The sequence below is a fragment of the Strongylocentrotus purpuratus genome, unplaced genomic scaffold (genome assembly GCF_000002235.5).
Source record: "Strongylocentrotus purpuratus isolate Spur 01 unplaced genomic scaffold, Spur_5.0 spur5_scaffold_13, whole genome shotgun sequence".
Classification (NCBI taxonomy): Eukaryota; Metazoa; Echinodermata; class Echinoidea; order Camarodonta; family Strongylocentrotidae; genus Strongylocentrotus; species Strongylocentrotus purpuratus.
This window is the reverse complement of record NW_022145598.1, coordinates 26,866,767-26,881,608: the sequence shown is the minus strand read 5'-3', so window position 1 is coordinate 26,881,608 and position 14,842 is coordinate 26,866,767. Positions and strand designations below refer to the sequence as shown.

The window sequence follows — 14,842 nt, the reverse complement described above, 5'->3', positions numbered from 1 at the left end:
GATGTATAATTTATTATTATCAAACTAAAAAATAATTTGTCACAAGAGAATGCAAAGTTTACTTAAAAGTTATTGAATTGATTTCTACAGGAACGTTGAGCATAATATCTGAAACATTCAGAGACGGCCTTCCAAATCATCCAATGATTGCTTTAATTTACGTCGTGAGATTTAATGTATTAATTGATCAATTTATTGAGAAATCATGAATTTCTTGCAGTTTATTTTAAGAACATTTAACACTAATCAGCAAGTTGTCTGAAGTGTGTTCAAACTCACTGTACCTGTCAGGAAAATGAGATTGAAATATTCGATCATGATTCAATACTCCCCCTCTTTTTACTATTATTATTTTTTTTCAAGTTGATACATGACACCTTTGCAAGCATGCTATGTAACACACAAGTCGTGTAATTTTAGATGAAAATGTTCAACTACATAGTGAGCTATTACAAGGACATTTTCCCTTTCTTTTCTTTCCCCGCTGGCTTTGAGATTCATTGTGTTTGCTTGCTTGTTTGTTTGTCGCTCAAGTAACCAAATGTTAGCGCTGAATATAGACAATTTCCGTCTGTTTGCGAAGACTTGTTTAATTTTCAAAGACTAACATTTATTTTCTATACTTGTTGTGATTCGAATCAAATTTCCGGGGGAAAATAAGAAAAAAGGTGGATGCTCTTGATTCTTGTGGTTGTTTGATGTGTTCGACGGCTTCGGGTTTGTATTTCTCGAATCCGTGTTTGACTTATGACAACGGAAAAAAAAACGTATACACAATTGATGACATTGATTCATTTCTAAACTTCCTCTATTGTTTCCGATAGCTTTGGAAAATGTTTGTATTTGTAAAGACATGCTAATAACACTGGCCTATACTTCTGACATTGTATTATAGGATTGAGGAATTCTATTTAAGGGTGTAAATTATCAATTTATTAATATTTTTACTTGAAGATTTAAGACTCAATATTCAAAAAGGAGGAAATTGTATTAGAACTTTCAAACTTACAAAGGGATGGTGATCAACAAGATTAATTGCAACGAAAGAAATAGAAGAGAAGAGAATGAAATGAGAAAGATAATGGGAGAGAAAAATGATAAGGAGAAGGAAGAAATAGAATGTGAGAGGGGAAGGCGTCGTAAAAGGAAGGGAGTAGATAGAGAAGGCGAATAAGAAGGAGGAGAAAAAGAAGGAAGAGAAGATGGAACTGGAGGAGAAGTGAAGATAAAGTGAAATGGGGGATATGAACAATGCCAACGACGACGACGATGATAAAGGCGACGATGACGATGATTGAGAAGAAAATGATGAGGATGGCGATGGTTAATAGCATTGCTGATAATTATGATAATGACGTCGATGATGATGACGATAATGGTGATGTTGATGATGATGATGACGATAAGGATAAAGTAATGACGACGATGGTGATGATGTTGACGATGATGATGATGAAAATGACGATAAGGATGACTATGATGATCGTATTGATGAATATAAGGTGATGACGACGATGACGATGACGACGATTATGACGACGACGACGTCGACGACAATGATGATGATGATCATAATGATGATACTAATAATGATAATGAGACACCTTAATCATGGTAATGATAAGAACTTCATAATCGACTCTCATTATTTTAAACTCTGTTTCCGCCCTATTATTTGTTCAAATTGATAAATTAATTTGCTCAATTCTTATTCTTACTTAGTTTTCATCCAAACATAATATAATGATAAAGGTCGCCATGGGTATGGCAAACAGCAAACAATAACGTATTTCATTACAGTATACAAAATTAAAAATAAAAGAACCGTAATTTTCCTATCCATGCACTGACCGGAAAATTACAATGCCCTATACATTATATATCGTAGAGGAGTAACGAATTATTTGTTTATTTCTTGCCTCTTTTGTTTTAATTTGGTTTGATACTTCAAATAATGAGTATATATATTTGTTTGTTGTTTGGATATATTAATGATGGCATCATATTTACCGGGATGTTTACCCATTTGCAAAGATTTCTGAACGCTTTGTAAATCAAACAAGTTAAGGTCTGTGAACTAGACTATATTCGGGAAATCCCCCTAAAAACGCGCTGCTCCAGCGGCCGCACCATACCTGTAACACATGGAGGATTTTTATTTTCCTGACAACATTATCTAAAAATAACCATCCGTGCGAGCATAATGCATAAATACGATTCGATGGAGGATAGAAGATCATTTATCAACTTGGGAGGAAAGCTGATCAGCTAAAGTATCTTAGGACAAGACCAGTTTTATTACAATATTAATCATGTTTTCAGCACGGGTAAGACGGATTTTTGTTATACTTCTAACAGAATTGTACTCTGGGTACTTGTGGGCTCACATATTCCATTTTCATCTTTATAGTATGTTTTTTTACCAGTATTTCACAAAATATAAGTTGGTTCTTTGGTTATTTTTGTTTATTGCTTATTTCTTGTCGTGGTCTATATCGTCTGTGCTGGGAAATGTATTTATATTTTTATTAAAGTTTGATGATGTGATACAATGGTTTAGCATCAGAGGAATATTATGGCATGTCATTATCTCTCTAATTACCTGAACTAAATAGAGTTCAAATTTTATTTGGATGGGGTGGGTATGCACTCCTGAAACGGCAGAGCAATTAGTAGGCCTTAATCAGACAGTTTGATGATTTTGCCATATTTTGATATCGCTTATTTGAATTTGTAAATTAATAATTTTATTTGTATTATCATCATCAAAAGTGTGTTTAGATATTCAAATGACTAATTTATTCAAATTGCATACCAAGCAAAGATCAGAAGTCACCAAACGCTTCGCCTATAGTCCGAGCTTCTTTTAGATGGAGTGGAAAAGTCAACGCTCAAAAATATAATTTCATCTCAGTAAAACACACACAAACTGGAGAAATTGAGTAAATTGATTTTTTTTTTGCAAAGATACCATATTCGTTATCGTACCCTTTTCTACATTTAAATTTTTCTTCGGGAGAACTAATTTCGCTATTTATCGCAATAGAATTATAACATACGTTAAATTAAAGATAGATACCTAAACGTCCAAGATCTAGGTGTGTTATAAAGTGCATAGTCTGTAACGTTAACATGATCTACATCTTCTAAAAATAACTTGATATCGTAAGCCGATGTGTTCCTGTTTCGACGCCATTCATCCAAAGTTTGCAAAGAGAAAAATACGAAAGAAAAACGGGAAAATTTTCTTTTATTCTACACCAAGTTACCAGTGCGTAAAAACCACACCCACTTACAATGAGACACTTTGGTGTACCCCCGTCTGTTACTTTTGCGATTTGGTAGCGAACTCCCCTTTACTTTTTTTTTCTGTTCACGAATTTCTATTTTTAACTACTTCCTTTTTGGGGCGGGAGTCTGGCGGCTGCTGTGCAGTGGTCTCGGCATTAAAGCTTGTGGTAGCGTCCGGGACACCTAGGCTCTTAATTCTTCTCCAAAATTGTTAGCGATCACATGGTAAAAACTCTCACAGATTTTTCCGTCAGGATTCATTTCGACATTTATTTGCCAAGAGTATTTTATTTTAATACAATGTAATTTTCTCATATTTTTAACTAGTTAGCAGTACGATGTTTTGAAGGCATTTCTTATTTTGCATCAGCGTGACAGAACGCTGATTTTCGTTTGTTTCATGTTATCTGGAGAAATGGAGAGAGTGTCTATAATTGTTTTATCACAAAAGTCTCTTCTCCCGTCCTCGACTGATTTGTATAATTATTTTAACTTCATTTTTTTCCTTCTTATTTTTGATCACAGGGTATGGCAAAGTTTCTAATTTGTGCACTGTGCTTGATGCTGGCGGTTGGCTGGTGTAACGCAGAACGCAACAGGAACAGATCGAGAAAAACTCAGCTCAAAAGACAATCTAAGAGGCAACAAAATTCAGAGATCACATCAGATTGCATGGATCCTCCCAAGAAGTTTTTGAGGATGAAGTATGAAACTGGTTTAAATGAAACAGAACGATCAGGCTTCGCCATGCTCCCCGGCAGCACCGTGACGGTGGCCAGTGGGTCTTCGGAAGAACGACCGAGAGCTGCAAAAATTAGCACGTGCCCTAGCATGTAAGTAAAAACCAACGTTTCATTATCTTTCGGAGAGCATGAAATAGATTGATATAGTTTTCTTAAATCTATAAATGTGATAAGTTCTTCACAATAAATAGATTAAAACAAGGCAAAAAGGAGGTGTAGAGGCGGGAGAGGGGGAGAGGAAGGAAAAGGATGGTGATCGAGGAGAAAAAGGCGAGGAGGAAAAGAGGAAGAGGAAGAAGAAGAAGAAGAAGAAGAAGACGAAGAAGACGAAGAAGACGAAGAAGACGAAGAAGAAGAAGAAGATAAAGAGGGAGCAGAAGAAGGAGCAGAAGTTGAAGAAAAGAAATCAGTAAAAGAACTCGAAAAATGATAATGATAAAAAGAAAAAAAATGAATAGGAGGAATAAAGAAAAAAAAAGAAGAGCGAAGAATTGGGTCGGTGAGAAGATTAAAAATATTGTTTTTTTCCGTTAGCCTCGCATACCAGGGTGCTTGCCTCAATTTTACGCAATGGCACTACGTCATCGTTTTCCAAGGGGGAATACCCTTTTGAGGCAATGAAATAGAAAGGGAGAATTGTCATGGTATAAAATAAATAAAATAGTTGATACAAAGATTGCTTCCGAAATACTCAGAAGGATGTCAGATTATCTTTTTCACATTATAAAATTTCCAGCAAGATATTTTATTTTTATCAGAGAATTTTTACAACAAATTGGCCCTTAAAGTGTAATGAATCATTTTTGATTGGCTAGCCAATATTTAAAAAAAATCATGAAGCAGAAATAAAGATATTTCGGTCTTTTGGGGGTGTAAGTCTGTTCAGCGTAATAGCTCCGAATAAAGCCAATGTAAACATCTAAAGAGAGTTGGGGCTCTATTTATTCGAATGCGTCCATTGACGGGTGGGATGACCTCAAAAACATGTAACCCTAAATAATTTTTTGGGGGGAACCCAACATCCGTGTCGCTTTTCTTTTCGACCATAGGATAAAAGGCAAAACGGGCTTCAGGTCGTTTTGGTAAAAAGAAGTGTGTGACGTAAATGAAGCTATAAATAAAGAAGAGATACCGGATTACAAATATGAAAACGATTTAAATTCTATTTTTGATATTGTTTTGGGAATGGTGGGGTGAAGTTGAGCGAAGAATCGGGTCACAGCTTTTGAATGAGCAATGTCTTAATTATTTTGAATTTGGAGGGAATCCTCCCAAATTTTTAGGACCGAGCTTCAATACCGAGCAAAAACAGCTGGAAAAAAAAAATCCCAACTGTGAATGAAATATACGATACGGGCTACACACGTGTATATTGGAGTTTAGTACAGTAGTATGGTGCATTAGACATCTCTGTGTAGTTGCTCACCACAGAGTGGCGTGTCTTTGTTTTCAACAATGCATGCGTATTAGAGCAGGTTGCATAAACTAGTCTACAATACCACGCCCCATTTTATCGTCTATAACACACACATTATTACGTAATTTAAGTAAAGCTTAATTTGCATCGTAGTGAATGTCTTTCAAAATGAAGACATTTCAATTTCGTCTTAAAATATTATACTTTAAAAAAATAACCTTTACGTTACAAAGGATTACAAGTTGGAGTACATATATTTTAAAACTTTACATTCAATTTATGTACTTCTGCAGGAGAAACGGAAAACCATATGGTTATGTAATATAGCAATTTTTTAAGCATCACTGTAAATTTTGGCTACATACATGTATATTCATGGATCATCTTATCATTAATATGCCTTTATTTGGAACGTAACTTCTGTTTTTATAAATATAGGGTTTATTTTGTAGACTATAGTCTCGTTCCGGGCCAAAAAAGGGAATTTCCCTAAATGAATTACCTTTAGTGATTGTACGCAGGTACAATGATCATGCACTGGCCTGGTATTAGCGGTGGACTCAATGAGTCATTGAGTCATTGCTTCAAATTCTATTGATAATCGTTGAGACCAAGAACTTTAGGGAGATCGAAGGGAGATATTGAGAAACTGACAGAGAGGGAGAGAGAGAGAGAGAGAGAGAGAGAGGGGGGGGGGGGGGGAGAATAAGCACGACGCTGCAATAGTCAAATATTGCAGTTTATCTATTGTTTATATAACACACATCCGTGAGTAAAGGGGCAGACCCATAATTTTCTTGTTGGGAAAGGGGGGGGGGGGGGGAGGTAGAGTGCAAAAATTCCCTGACAATCAATGAAAAGGTCATGTTTTATTCAACACAAAAATAATTTTTAAAAGATGACAAGCAAAAGCTCTTGTATGTCCTTTTCTCTTCGTTATTATTGTTGTTATCGTTGGCGTTATCATTATAATTATAATTATTATTATAATTATTATTATCATTATTATTAACTTTTTTATGTTATTATCGTCATCATTATTATCGTTGTTATTGTTGTGGTTACTTTCGTTCTTGTTGTTCTTGTTATACAATTTTTAAACAATTATTACTGCTTTTGTCATTCACAGTGTACAACATCCAAACTTTGACAGCACTAGGTGGCCCAAAACGATCATGGAAGCAGCATGCGAATGCGAATATTGCTTCCTGGGACAGAGGGACCGACGAATGAATGTCGATGGTGAAGACCAAAACTGCCCCGGGGACGCTGCCGAACACCCAGTCGGCTATTGCCGGCCCATCACGAGGGAAATTGCTGTACTGCGAAAAGCAGGCTGCGTGGGTGATTTCGAACACTACGACTGGGGTTCAGTTACTGTGACTGTTGGATGCGAGTGCGTTATTGGTCGTAAACCGTGAACTTCTTAAATGAGAAGAATACTTTTCTGCAATACGACTCTGAATTGTAACTGCATTGAGAAAAGCATGCTAAAGAACATAATCGCAAAGTCCTCCTACCGATCACCCGAATGTTCATACGTTACGAAGACATGTTACATTATATTACATTAGAATTGTCCTTAAGTTGTATTCACGAATGTCTTTGCGATTTTGTTATTTTAAATGTCCAAAGTCTTTGTAGAATTTACAGTACTAGCATCGAGCAATAAGAAAATGCACTTAGATGGGATATGTTCTTTGTAGCACAACGCTGCGTAGATGAAATTCGCGGCACATGCTTTTTTTGTTGGCATTTTCACTTTCACAGAAATTGACAGAAAAAAGAAATCGTTGTCTTGCCAAATGAGAAGATTCCATCAAAAGTATTTGTGAATGCTTATGATTCGAATGCTCAGCTGCATGCATGGCGAACATGTCTTTCATTCACCGCTTGACTTTCTGTTACGTAACCGTCGTCCAAGATTTCGGTACGCTTTTAAGTGGTGAAGCAATTTCTGTCTTGTTTATTTTTCAAGACTTTGAACCCAAAGACCAGCGAACTGTTTTTATATTCCGAAAACGAAATTGTATTCATGTTTATGATTCCTTCCATGTGACTTATTTATTTACTTTATCATTCAATGTATAAACACAATGTAATGATATAAATTGTAATGATAGTTCTTTATAAAATGTTAATTACTACAAAAATGCAGCTGCTTTTTAAATTCGATGCGATAAAGATAATTTAAATGTGTGGAAATCGATCAAACGACTCGTATAGTTTGATACTTCATGGTGATCTGAGATGAAATTGTATATTTCAAATTTTTAAAGAAATGCTTGATTTCATTATATGATGATTCTGGGATGCATCTTGAAGTCGAAAATACTTTTCATTGCAAAAAGTAAGTCAATAACAATATTAGCGTTTTGCACGTGGCCCCTTTATTCTGGTGCTTCCACTATAAAAGTATTTATTGGTATATTTGTTCAAATATTGTGTTTCAACCATTTAGATAGGATATAAAAATTGTTCGTTTATTCAATTGTTTTGCATGTTGGATTTTACAACGTACATCTTTTTTAGTAGTCCCATCGATTTAATTTATTATTTGACGTACTGTTGTTGCTAGCAAACAATCTATATACGTTATTTATCTATTTATGTTATATTTGCGTTATGATTTCTGTGTACATTTCATTATTTTTCTCGTTTAATATTTATTTACATTCAATATCGCTATATAGCTTTATATGTAATGTCGTTTTGGGCATGAATATATATATTTTTCAAAAGCCACCAAAGTTATTGGCCTTATTTCAGTACTCACGTTCTAGTGACTTGAAAAGAGGTTTGTTAGTTCAAATATAACATATAATGATGGTAAACCCGCGTCGGGTAAATCACACCAAAAAAAAAAAAAAAAAAAAAAAAATTATCAGAACATTGTCTTGTTTGTATTGAATACAGACGTGACAGATTGCTTGTATTTGTATTGTAATTTGAATCAAATATATAGGAAAAAAATGACAATTAATGCAGTTCATGCTGAAAGGCAGATTTACTATATTTATCGCAGTCACAGCGTCTCAATTAAAGCAGGATTTTTCAAAATATCAACAAATAAAGTACTAAAAATAAATAGATGTTTTAAAAAGGCCACACACATGCACATAGACAAATTCATTGCATTATGTTTATCATTTTAAAAGAGACTTTGAAATATAATTATGCTTTTGTAGGAATTCGGCGCTTGTCTTGCTTTTTATTTTGTTAGACTTCAGTTTATGCGAAGTTCCTATTGAAAATAAATTCGCCGGTGGTTTCTTAAAAGAAATTTGCTCCAACACATTTTGATTACTTCATTAAGTAATTGGTATTTACATAATTTACAATATTTTTTTGTACATCTTTTACCAGCATCTGGATTATAATTGACCGCATTTCTGCGAGGTCGGGTAAAATTCTTTTTATATATTGAATAAGAAAAGAATAAGACTGTGAATACTTTGTTTAATCTATGCGTCTTTGAAAATAATGTTATTATGTATAGGAATCAGCGAACAGATTCTTATTAGGATATTACTTATTAAAATGTGAAAAATTGCAAATTCGTGTACATGCTGTATATTACGGGAATGTAATAGTAACATTTTTTATGATGTTTCTTTTGAAAAAAAGTGCTATTTAAATGGAATTTGAGTATTTATTTTGCTTTAACCCTTTGCTTTTTATAACTGTGTAACATGTAATGAACAGTGAGTTCGATCACATGAAATAAAGTGGTTTCAAACTGAAGATTAATGTAGTTGTGGTCATTCTTTTATATTGCCAGAAGTGAGGAAAAAATACTTTCCTTCAAATTCATCAGTATCGAAGCTTCACTTTTGTGGAACCTCAGCCCAAATAAAAGTTCTATTTCAACTTAAAAACTACAAATTATAATTATATTTCTTTTGGAAGGGATAATGACATTGAGAACCTAACACAATGTTTAGAAGTAATCTTCACTGTTTTGTAACCTAACCTACTGGAAAGTTCAAATACAACCTAAAAATTACAAATTGTAATTAGATTTTTTATGAGAGAGATGGGGAAGGGGGAGGAGTACGAAAGTGGACAACTGACATACATGTATGTTAGTGAATGATGTAGAAAATTGAAAATTGTCCAAATATAGCACGTGCTGCAGTGAAAATATAAGTAGGGGCTCGGAAAAGTGCAAAGTGACAAAAAAAAAGTAATGACAAAAAGCACCGCAAAAAAAAAACAAAAAAAAAAGTTTATAAAACGTTGGAGATTTATTTTTGTATTTGAATATTTACCCATATTTGTTTTCATGGATTGGTGGGTGGGGGCATTTCATGGATGATTTGTGAGTGTGTTTCGTGCGTGTGTGAGTGTGTGTGAGTGGTTGTCTGCATATATAACCATGGAGAGGGGGGGGGGGGTAAAATATTCTTCTTCTGCTTCTGGTTGTGTTTTCAGTCTTTTTAAGGTTCAGAATTAGTCCCCAAATAAGAAAGGAAAAGAAATTCCCAATATGAAAATTCTTTTTTTCTCTCCATTTTTAAAAATGTATTTTAAAATCCTGGCTTAAAAACGTACTCACTAGACATTTCCACGAGTATTCCCCTTAACATGCCCTTATTACTATATATAGCATCATACCGCTGATCTTTTGCAACAACAGAAACTGGACCTTGTGGGAAATCGTTGAATATTATGAATAATAATTGTGAATGGAGGGAGATAAAGAGGAACACACACAAATTGCTGCCCACATCGACCACATCGTAACTTAAAACGTAGTTTCATTCGAAAGTAGTGATTATTTTTTCGAGTCATGAAAATGAAGGAAAGTGGGAATTTATTTTTCATATATATATATATATATGTATATAAACGTATATATTTATTAGTTTATTTATTAATTGGTGTATGAAAACTGACCAGTAGTATAAGTTGGATGGGTCAGTTAACAACTAGAATAACGCAATGTGTACAGGGGAGTGTTAACATTAATATATATATATATATTTATATATAGCGAGGAGGAGGAAGGTTAGGGGTGTAAAACGGGAAGCCTAAGAACACAGATCACCTATTCGTCACATTTCCGTCAGTCCCATTCTCTCAGAGAGTATCGACAAGAAAACAAGATGTGAACAATAACATTAACCTAAAATACATTTTCAGTAGAAGAGTTTATGACCGCAAGACTACTGATCGCCTTTCCTTATGTATGTTTCCTTCATGCAAACAACCAACCAAATACCCAGAAAATGACTAAAATAACTATGAATAAAAATAGCGTTCTTGTCAAACCTGAATACTATTGACATAGTTGACGTTTCGTTCTTTGTGTAAGTCACTAAATACCGAGAGGGAGGGAAGCATCCCTGAATGAATGAATGAGGGAGTAAAATGGACAGGTAGACCTAACACTGCGAGTACAAACAATCCCACTAATTTTCCTGGGGAAGGGGATATATATTTTGTTCGGAACTATTCAAGCAAAAAGTTTAGTCTAATTTTTTCTTCTTCTTTAGAATTTGCGAATAAGCCATTTTCGTTATGTAATCAAATCCAAATGGTAGAGATGGCTTGTACCCATAATGCGGCATGATGAGGGCTTGATGCTCAGAGTCATAGAAGGTCGTATTCATGGAAAGAAGAAGAGGTGAAGACCTCGTAAAGGCTTTCTAGATGATGTAATCACACAATGTGGAACAACAGGGTATGAAACGATGAAACGGTTGGCTCCAGACCGAGGAACTTGGAGAGAAGCTTTGAGAGACACTTGATATAGAATTTTGAATGGGTCACTGAACCTGTCATAAACTGACAGATCACTATTGATGATGAATCAAATTAAAAGCACAAATCTTTGTAAAGTGCCTCGTTACAAATTATTCCATTCACTTGTTAGGAATAATTGTTTCTTCGATAGTCTGAACGCGAATCGCATACATTACGTGTTGTTAGGTAGGACAATAATTCCTTACTTCAACCATGGACCCAACACTTTACCTCACCCAAACCCTAAAGTGACTCTCACACTCTGCCGTGTAGGCCTACCGTGTGCCACCGTGCGCGAAAATGTCTGCGGACGGTGGAGAACGGCGAGGGCACACGGTGGTTCGTTATCAAAGCGGGCAACACGTTAATAGGGCGTTGGCGCTTATTTACACCCGGTGGGACCCGGCGAAAGTTTTGGGCATGTTCAAAACTTTGGCCGGCTGGCACCGGCCGCAAGTAATCGGCAAGAGGACGGTGTTGAACGGTATGAGGACGGTATGAATACGTTATGAAAACGGTCACACTGTATGAACACGTTCACAACACGCTCATAACCCGTTACAGAACGGTGATGAACGGGCAAAAAAAAATCCACCGTCTGCAACGGGTTGTAAGCGGGTTGTGAACGTTGCCGTTCAAATCGGGGTATTTATGGCAGTCGTGTCATGACGTCAGCAGTCCGGGGACTCGCTCACAGGACGCTCCGAGCGGTGAGGGGACGCTAAGTGACTGGTAGGTGGCTGCTACAAACCCGGTGCACACGTTCGAGACCCGGTATGGAAACGGCCAAAATTTTCAACAAAAGTCAATCTGGGCGGTGAAGACGGTAGAAGCACGTTCAACACCCGGTATGCGCCCGGTGAGAACGGTCAGAAGATGGCAACGAAACGGTGAAAAGATTAATTTAATTTAATTTTTTTTTTGCGGCCGGGGACAAGTTCGCTCAAAACCCAACGTTCTGGACTCTGTTGTTTTTTAATAGCCCGGCAGGTGGACGGTAGGCCTAGACGGCAGAGTGTGAGAGCTCCATAACACCAAAACCTCTGCAAGGGAAATTACCAACTATAATCATGGTAACACAGAGCATCGATCTTTGAAGGAATAAATCATGGCGCACTGGTCGTCGGATCAGACGTTGGAGTACCCCTGAATTATTGTTACATTCTTTAAAAAAAAATATATTGAAAAAAATCGAAAGAAAATATATCGAAATAATTCAAGCATACATAAAAGAGACCAGCGAGACATAACGTGTAAATAATGCGATGCATTTGTCTTTGACTTTATTTTGTCAGATAATAAATAACTACAGTAACTCGAAAATACAATAAATAAGTTGTGTATATTACATGTAAAACAGTTTTCTGCCATTGCGTTAAATTTTCTCATTGTCATATTAACTCGGATTTATATAAAGGTTGTCTTTACATCGTTTAACAAAAGGACTTTACCAAATCATTTAAAGAGTACTTTATAGCAAGCAATGACGTAATGATGGACGCTTCGTCTGACGAATGAATGAGTGGTGACATACACTGGGCAAATGCAAATTAAAAAAAAAAATTATTCCTTTTTTGATTATTTCTTTGACTACAGTCGATTTAATTTGACCTTTAATAATATTTCTATATTTGAGCCAGTACAATTTAAATATAAATAATTTGAGAGTACATTTCCGTGTTCTAACAAGCCGACAAGGGCTCTATTAGGGAACACGTTTAACAAAATAAATCTCCGACAGATGCTAACCTCCATTTGTTAAAACCCAAACTTTGACAAGGGCCCAAACTCAAGGGTTCCATCGCTTTGATAGTAAAATATGAGCTAAATGTTCTATTACAGGGTTCTTGATATAGATAGACGTACGAATGAGGTATCGCCTCAATTTATTCTGAAATGAAAGCTTGGTTTCAACATGATGAAGCGTATATCAAGAAAATAATTGAGGTGTACATTATATGTTAATAATATTGTCGTGTGTAGAAAGCCCTTTTGGTTAGATTTAGGCAAGACTGTGACGTCACTAGCGATAATTAAGAAGCTAGTATTGATTTGGCCGCTTGGAGGCGCTGTTAGGCGTGCTGCTAATTTCCATGTTTCGGAAAGGTTATGTTAACCGGAGATGCCATTGATATTTGTCTAATTTCGATACAAGCCCAATGATGTGAGTAAACTATGCATGTTATCTTGAAGTTAAAGTCTTAATGTATCTTTCTAGCCTATTGGCTTTATAAATTATGAGATTTAAGTGACATTTGTGATGCCTTATAAATGAAAGGCCGAGAGTACACGTGTATGTGAAAGTGCACGTGTATGTGAAAGTGCACGGGTTTGTGTGCATGTATTATGTAATGTACTTGTCAGTACGTGTAATGTACTTTGATAATGAATCAAGCGTATGTGGGCATTTACGTTTAGGTATTGTTTAGCTATCAAAGTAAAGATGAACGATATGAAATTATAAGAGGCATATTATGGAGTTTGTAGCTCAGCTGGATTATAATGAGTGTGCATGCTCTCTACAAAAGAGAGACAAAATTACTATCATGCAGCACTAGAAACATTGGTGCAGTGCATGATTTGATTGTTATGTCAAGGTTGTGATTATGAAGGTATAGGCCTGTAGTCTTCTACATTAATCACAATCTATTCAGTTCATATACGATGAAGGAATTTAATGGTTTATTTAATTGTAACAAGTGTGGAAAGACCCACAGAGTATTATAGATCAAATTGTATGACAATTTATCTTGGTTTAAGCAAATAACAATAGGAATTAATACAAACAAGTGAACTAGGGTTGCAGTATTGTATTTCACTGAGGTGAAGTTTATTACATCTAAAAGGGTATCATTTCATGATAAATGAGTTATAATGGCGACATATGACTAAACAAATGTTTATATGTTTACATTAAATTGCAGATTGAACCTGCATTGTTTGCACGGTATCTTCATGGTTTGTCAAGTTCTGTCGTCGATGGTGTCGAGGTGTTTTGGAAGTCACAAATATCACGGTTATAGTTTATCTTTACACCATACAGCATTGCAAAGAAGTCAATACACATCGATTGCATAATATGCCATATAAAACAATTAAGTTCATACTTTACATCATACGTTTATAAACAGTTTTGACAAAACTTAACATTTGAGCGAGATAATTTCTTGCTAAATCTAACTGGTTTAGCGGGATGATATTGTATTCATAACATGTTATTTGCTACTCATCATAATATACGATAAGTTTACAATACAATTTCTTTTGCTTAAAAAAAAATGAATACAATCGTCTTTTTTATCGTAGGTAAAGACACCGGTTACTCGCCTTTGGGTAATTTGCACCAATTCCATACACCTCTTTAGAATCCTTAAACACAAAGTTCACTTTGCTTATAACAAATTATTTCGAGTACATGTACTAGTACACTGTTTATTACGATTATCCCAAGTCTTTGAAGGACGTAACCGAGTACGTCATTCTGCTTTTATTCTTACCGCCCACTCGTAAAGGATACTGAATATTATTATGATAAAACAAATAGAAGTGTCATTGAAGTATCTTCACACTCGGCGGTCTAGTTTGTCTGCATATTATATAACAATAGCCAGTCAGGCACAGCTTCGGAAAAACGAGTACAGAT

The 14,842-nt window shown here is 35.4% G+C and overlaps 1 protein-coding gene and 1 long non-coding RNA gene across 2 annotated transcripts; both read left to right on the top strand.

Annotated features, from left to right (window-relative positions):
* The first annotated feature begins 3,413 nt into the window (after window positions 1-3,413).
* On the top strand, window positions 3,414-9,189 carry LOC105438633. Its single transcript, XM_011666680.2, has 3 exons — window positions 3,414-3,516; window positions 3,817-4,124; window positions 6,581-9,189. The coding sequence occupies exons 1-3, from the start codon at window positions 3,514-3,516 to the stop codon at window positions 6,870-6,872; spliced, it is 603 nt and encodes a 200-aa protein (XP_011664982.1). The 5' UTR covers window positions 3,414-3,513; the 3' UTR covers window positions 6,873-9,189.
* Window positions 9,190-13,174: 3,985 nt separating this feature from the next.
* LOC115923075 lies at window positions 13,175-14,206 on the top strand. Its single transcript, XR_004063761.1, has 2 exons — window positions 13,175-13,363; window positions 14,124-14,206. It is a non-coding gene; the product is annotated as an uncharacterized LOC115923075 (long non-coding RNA).
* The last annotated feature ends 636 nt before the right edge of the window (window positions 14,207-14,842 follow it).

Coding starts and splice junctions, on each gene's coding strand:
- LOC105438633 (XM_011666680.2), top strand. Junction 4,125..6,580: donor ATTAGCACGTGCCCTAGCAT/GTAAGTAAAAAC, acceptor TGTCATTCACAG/TGTACAACATCCAAACTTTG.